General features: G+C 48.6%; 1 protein-coding gene across 1 annotated transcript in view; it reads left to right on the top strand.

Annotated features, from left to right (window-relative positions):
* Window positions 1–2862, top strand: part of LOC103590024 (15 kDa protein B-like) — a 4580-nt gene extending 1718 nt beyond the window's left edge. Inside the window, exons 3-4 of the mRNA XM_008572137.1 lie at window positions 1413–1505; window positions 2190–2862. Coding sequence (XP_008570359.1) covers window positions 1413–1505; window positions 2190–2333 — 237 coding nt within the window. The 3' untranslated portion in view covers window positions 2334–2862. The remainder of the gene's footprint in view (window positions 1–1412; window positions 1506–2189) is intronic.
* Window positions 2863–6870: the final 4008 nt, after the last annotated feature.

The raw sequence follows: 6870 nt of genomic DNA, 5'->3' as shown, positions 1-6870 counted from the left end.
ATCCGTTGCCGGACACAGAAAAAGACAAAAAAGAAAAAAAAAATAATAATAAAATAAAATAAAATAGAAATTGGGCCGAGCCTGTGGCACACTCGGGAGAGTGCGGCGCTGGGAGCGCAGCAGCGCTCCCGCCGCGGGTTCAGATCCTATATAGGGATTACCGGTGCGCTCACAGCGCTCACTGGCTGAGCGTGGTGCGGCCGGTCTCAAAAAAGGACAATAAATAAATAAATAAATAAAATAAAAAAATAAAAATAATAATAATAATAATAATGGGGCCGGCCCGGTGGCGCACTGCTATAGTGCGCCGCTTGGGAAGCGCGGCGGCGCTCCCGCCAAGGGTTCGGATCCCACATACAGACCGGTTCCCGCTCACTGGCTGAGCAAGGCGCGGGAGCAACACCGAGGGTTGCGATCCCGTTGCTGGTCCCTGTCCGGTACCAGGGCAACACTGAGGGTTGCGATCCGTTGCCGGACACAGAAAAAGACAAAAAAGAAAAAAAAAAATTAAAAAATTAAAAAAGCATTAAACTGTGACAAAAAAGGACACATTTTACTTCTAAAGGTTAATAATAAAATAAAATAAAATAGAAATTGGGCCGAGCCTGTGGCACACTCGGGAGAGTGCGGCGCTGGGAGCGCAGCAGCGCTCCCGCCGCGGGTTCAGATCCTATATAGGGATTACCGGTGCGCTCACAGCGCTCACTGGCTGAGCGTGGTGCGGCCGGTCTCAAAAAAGGACAATAAATAAATAAATAAATAAAATAAAATAGAAATCAGATTTTTCCTTATTGCTTTTTCTTAACTATAAATTATTATAAATCCTGTTATAAAAGCAAAGCATGCTAAAAAAATTACTAAATATAAAAAAGAGCAAAGCGTGACCATAACCCACCTAGAGATCACTGCTTGTTAAAATCAGAATAACACTTTATTATAGCAAATTTTAAAAATGTACAGAAGCAAAGTAAAATAAAAATCTCCTGCAACCCCACTACACAGGACAGACATCAACCTTTGATGTACCATCCTCTGTATCTTTTTTTATGCACACTTGTATATTTTAAACATATATGGTTTCCTCTGGACACGCTGATTCATGAAGCCTTTTCCTATTTAATCATATACATGGACGTCCTTTATTTCAATGGGTGCGCATCTAGTCTGCTCTGGTCCTTCCCAGGCAGGGACCGCCTCTCCTGGCTCTGATTTGCATCTCTGGTTTGAGAACGCGTTAGGGAGAACCCCAGGGCGGGTTGTGGAGTTCCCTACAGGGGGTCTGCACGGCCCTCGGGGCAGCCAGGGACCTGGGATCGGGCGCGGCTCGGCCTCACCCGGGGGACCCGGGCAGCCCTCGCCGCTCTCGGGGAGGGTGGCCCGGACACTTCCAGCCCGTCTCCACTCCCCCGCAGGAGGAGCGAATCTGCACCGGCGAATTCGTCACGAGGCGGCGCTGGCGCTTCCTGGCCCTAGGCTGCGACAGGAACGGTGGGCGCGAGCCAGAGGTGAGCCTCGGCCCGACAAGCGGAGCCGGCGGCCAGCCCTCCCCTCCCGGCCGCCGTGCGCCCTGGACCGCGTCTCCCGCCCGGTTCCTCCTCCGGCGGCGGAGCGGCCGCGCCTCCCCACCGCTGCCCGAAGTTCCGCCGTGGCCCCCCACCCATTCCTCTCGCGGCGGCTCCCCCTTGGTCACCGCCCGACCACTGAGGTGCCGCCGCCTGGGCCACTGACTTAGAGAGCAGAGCCTCAGTGTCCTCCTTTGGAAAAGGGGCTCTATCAAGCCCTTCTCAACGCAAGTTGTGGGGAGGCGAGAGGCTTGTAGAGTGCGAAGAGGGGCTAGATCTTCATGATTGCTAGTCGGTTGGCAGGAGGTGAGGAGAGGAGTCGGCGTTGGGGGTTGTTGGGAGGGTTACTCGGTGCTCTGAGGACACTGGCTCTACTTTGGGCCCTGGGCTCTGGCCCCAAGAGATCCCTTGGAAACTCCCCCTCCCCCTAATCCCACATTTGGAAAAAAAGGAGCCAGAGATGGAGCCTCCTGGAAATGAGTCCCAGAGTCCAGGCCTGCCCAGGGGCCACCTCCAGCCCTCTCACTACCCTCCCTGGCTGTGCCTTAGTCTCTTCATCCGAGCCTTGAGGGAGGGGACACAGGTGGGACAGAAAAGGGGGTCAATCAATGACGATGACTGCTTTAGCAGGTCCCCCGGATGAGGCGTTCTGCTGGGTCCTCTGAGGCAGCCCCTCCAAAGGCTGAGAGCACCAAGCTGCCACCTGTGGTCAGGGACCTGTATGAGAAAGCCAAGTTTGACATCATCGCCAACATCCTGAGGAATTTCTAGGGCTGGAAAAAGGAGGGGAGACCCGCATCCCATGACGATGACCTCCTCTTCCCCACCTGTCCACCTCCCTCAGCTGTCTTCAGCACTGCCTTTTCTACACATCCAGGGCTGCCCTCTTTTAGAGGGCTCCCAAGACTCTGAGCCCATCTGCACTCCTTTGCCTTTACACACCTGCTTCCCACTGCCTGGAATTCCTGCCCCGTCCTGTGTCTGTAAATCCTACTCATCCTTGAAGGCACAGCTGAAAAGTCGCCTCCTCCAGGAAGCCTCCCTGCTCTCCCAGGCAGCAGTGTTCTTCCTTTATCTATTTACTCACAGTCCTCAGACAGCACTGTGTCTACTCATAGCTGGGCCCTCCTGAGCCAGCAGCAGGGGGCTGTGGAATGAGTTTCTCAGTGAGGCATTCTGGGAGGGCAGTTCCTTTTGTGCAGGCCCCTAGCACCCCTGCTCCCTGCCCAGTCACTGTGACAACCAAATACCCCTTTCACATATCCAGACACCTCCAAGGAGGTCAGACCACCCTTGAGTGAGAACCATGGGAGCAGCTCAATAAAATGTTCCTGAAATAAAAGATTAAGTGAATAAGTGAATGAATAAAGTGTTATGCTGGACTGGCTGGACTTGGGGTGAGGAGACCAATGAGGCAGGCCCTGGGTGGGAGGTTGTGGGGGCACAGACTCACTGAGGGCAGAGGCCATGGAGAGAAACTGAGAATGGGGACAGAGGCCATCAGAGGTCAGGCCTGGAGGCTCAGGAAGGCAGAGTAATCTGCCCCAGCCTCTTCAATGGCCTTATTTCCTTTATGCCCTTAACTTTATGGCAAAGCTCCAGTCAGAACCTCTCCCTGAATCCTAGACCTGCATATGAGACTGCCTCCTGGACATGTCCCTTTGGATGTCCAAAGGGTGTATCTTCCCTCTGAACCTGCCTTTCCTGCAACCCACCCCGTCAGCTGAAGGCAACTTGGCTCCTTGCTCTCTCTCACAACCCAATCTGGTCCACCAGCAAACCTTTTGTCTTGGTCACTGATGAGTCCCAAGCCCCAAGAATAAAGCCTGGTACACTGGTAGTTGCTTGGTAAGTACTTGGTGAATGGATGAATGCCCTTTTTGTCTCACTAGCATGCTCCTTCAAGAGTCTTTGCTACACAAACAATTTAGTGAAAACTCATTCCAGGGCTACGGTGTAGAGCTCCTTGAGGAAATGGGCTTTTAAAGTAATAGTCCCAGAGAGGCCAAGGACCCTTCTCCATTAATAACAGTAGCCATCTGGGCCGGCCCGTGGCTCACTCGGTAGACTGCGGTGCTGATAACACCAAGGCCACGGGTTCGGATCCTATATAGGGATGGCCGGTTCGCTCACTGGCTGAGCATGGTGCTGACAACACCAGGCCAAGGGTTGAGATCCCCTTACCGGTCATCCTTTTAAAAAAAAAAAAAAAAATGACAGTAGCCATCTTCCCATAGAGTCTCTTACTTAGTTCTCAGAACTGCCTTGCAAGTTGCACACACCATCTGCAACTTTCAGTGAGGAAATCTAGTCTCAAGAAAATTGGTCCACTTGCCTACAGTCCAAACTCCAATGCCCTTGCCACCTAAACCCTGGGTACCACCCACTGGTGGGTGAGAGGAGGGGGAGGGGGATGCTGCAGGGAGTGACCCTGGAGTGGGGTTGGAAAATGGGCAGGTTTGGACTGAGCAAGTTAAGCTGAAACCCTAAGACCCTCCCCACGTGGTGGGGAAATAATGTTCAGCTGGAGAAGGCCACTTCCAGCCCTTACAGCCCCACAGAATGCACCAGCCCCTCATCCATACCCCCCACTACCAAAAGAGAGTGCTTCCAGGCCTCATCCAGGTCTTCTGGGCCCATCACAGGTGGTCAACACCATATCACAGTCTGGGGAAACTGGCCTATAATGCTGTACTCTGAAAAATGTCCCTGCTTCCGGGCGATGCTGGTGCTGCTGGTCCATGGATCACATTTTGAATAGCGAGGCTTTTAAGGACAAGTAATTCCAAAGTTATTTAAACTTTAATAGTTTATATAAAATAATTTGTGCGTATATATAATAGTTATTGAATTCAAAATCAAGGAAAAAAATGGAAAGCTCCTCAATCCATTTTATTAATCTCAGGATACACAATACTAAAAACTAAAGATAGTATAAAAAATAATATCATAAACCAATTTGCCATCAACTACTGGCAAATAATAATAAAAGTATGGCTGGGAATGGTGCCCACCATCTTGCTTTCCTTGGGGTCTGGAACCCAGTGTCTTGCCCACACTGTCAATTATACCCAGCAGACATGAAGCCAAATCATTCCTCACCCTAAAACTCCCCGTTTAGGTTTCCTCTAGGTTCTTGCAGGTTAAGTTCAACCAAATTTAGAGCCCAAATTTATTAAAAGACACTAAATAAGATCTGAAAAAATGGAAAGACAAGGCTTGTTCTAATTTACGTTTCAAGACACAGGGAATTTTATCAGTTTTGTTCACTGCTTTAACTCCATGCCTAAAATCCAGTATTTGTTGACTAAAAATAAGCCTGAAAAGGAAGATTTAATATCATGAATAAATCAGTTTTCTCAAAATACATAAATTTGACGCATTAGAATCCATTAGGATCCAGGATACTAACAGGGTTTTTGTGTTTTTGAAGGAAATAAAATAATCCTCAAATTCACATGTGAGAAGGAATGTCTAGAATAGCCAAGAAAACTGTGAAGAAGAATGAGGAGTCAGGACAAAGTGACAATGGTCCAGGAAGGGAAACAAAAGGCCCTGTGGAAAAGAAGAGAACTTGGAAACAAGGCACCCTATATATAAGAAGGGAACGTATGGCTGAAACAGCAGTTCAATTCAGTGTGGAAAGGGTGGATTTTTAACAAGGGGGGCCTAACTGGTTCGCCACCTAGAGGGAAATAAAAATATATCAGCTGATAACAATTCCAACCGGATTAGAGACTCATATGTAAAAAATAAAACAATAAGCCTGGCCAGTCACAAACCTGGTTAGAGTGCGGTGCCAACAACACCAAGGTCAAGTGTTCAGATTCCCCTACCGGCCGGCCAGCTGCCTCAATAAATCAGTAAATAAAATCTTTCAAGAAAACTGAATGGCCAAAACCCAGAAACAAAGAGGAACCCAGCTGAGGAATGACTGAATAATGGGGAAAATACACCCTGGGACATGACATGACCTTTACAAATGGATTAGAACTTTGGCAGAAGGTGTGGGGAAAAGGCAGCTAAAAATACATACAATGGGGGCCAGCCCGGTGGCGCACTGCTACAGTGCGCCGCTTGGGAAGTGCGGCAGCGCTCCCGCCGAGGGTTCGGATCCCACATAGAGACCGGTTCCCGCTCACTGGCTGAGCGAGGTGCAGGGAGCAACACCGAGGGTTGCGATCCCGTTGCCGGTCCCGGCGCGACACTGAGGGTTGCGATCCGTTGCCGGTCATGAAAAAAGACAAAAAGGAAAAAAAAATACATACAATGGAAACCATTTTCTGTAAAACAAAGAAAACTCCCAAATATGGACATGAAAATATAGATAGATAGATGTTCCTGATATGAACAAGGGGGGAATCAACAAAATAGAAGAAGAAAATGGGGGCTGCACTTTAGCAAAGCATGACTATAAGGCACACTTCTGTATTGATATGAGGGGGGTATGTATGAGGTGAGCATATGCATAAAGAAATTAAGAAGTGCAAAACAGTGATAATCTTGAAGACCACGTAACATGAAGTATGTCAAACGATAAATGCAGGATCCTGACGTTTACGTGTGGGAGGACCAGGCATCAGATTCCCTGACTCCAACACAGAAGACCACTCTACATGATGGAAAACACGATGCCTTTGGAACCCACAGGTCCCTTTACCATCCCAGCCTGACCCCCACCCTGGGATTGGGAGCCCCATATGGTCATAAAGGACCCTTCCATTTATGAAAGGAGACAGCAGAACTTGGGGGCTCAGGAGCCACAGTGAGAATGAGTGTTCTGTTGTTTTTTTGAGCTATAATTGACATATGTGTAATACCTTGTACATATTCAGTGTACACTTTGATAAGTTTGACACAGTAAACAGCTGTGAAACAGTTAAGGCAGTAAAGACAGTGAACACATCCGCCATCCCCAAGTTTCCTCACTTCACTTGGTAATCCCAGCCTACTTCTCCCCCAGAACTCCCACCCACCCGCCCAATCCTGCTGTCTTCAGGGAACCACTGATCTGTTTTGTCCCTATAGATTTGTTTGTATTTTTTATATAAATGGAATCATGCACATGTACTCTTTTTCATCTGGCTTCTTTCACTAACATCATTAATTTGAGACTTATCCATATTGTTGAATCCATTCCTTTTATTGCTGAGCTTGGATGTATCACAACTTTTTGTCTATTTACCTATTGTCTCTGGCCACTTTTCGAGTGACCTTGAATAGGTCTCCTCCCCTCTCTGTCTTAGTTTGTTCATCTATAAAATGGGGATATTCCTGCCCTGTCTCTTCAATCAGGCTGTTGGGAGGA

Source organism: Galeopterus variegatus, unplaced genomic scaffold, assembly GCF_000696425.1.
Source record: "Galeopterus variegatus unplaced genomic scaffold, G_variegatus-3.0.2 Scaffold757, whole genome shotgun sequence".
Classification (NCBI taxonomy): Eukaryota; Metazoa; Chordata; class Mammalia; order Dermoptera; family Cynocephalidae; genus Galeopterus; species Galeopterus variegatus.
The sequence above is the reverse complement of the archived record's forward strand: the minus strand, read 5'-3'. Positions and strand labels throughout refer to the sequence as shown.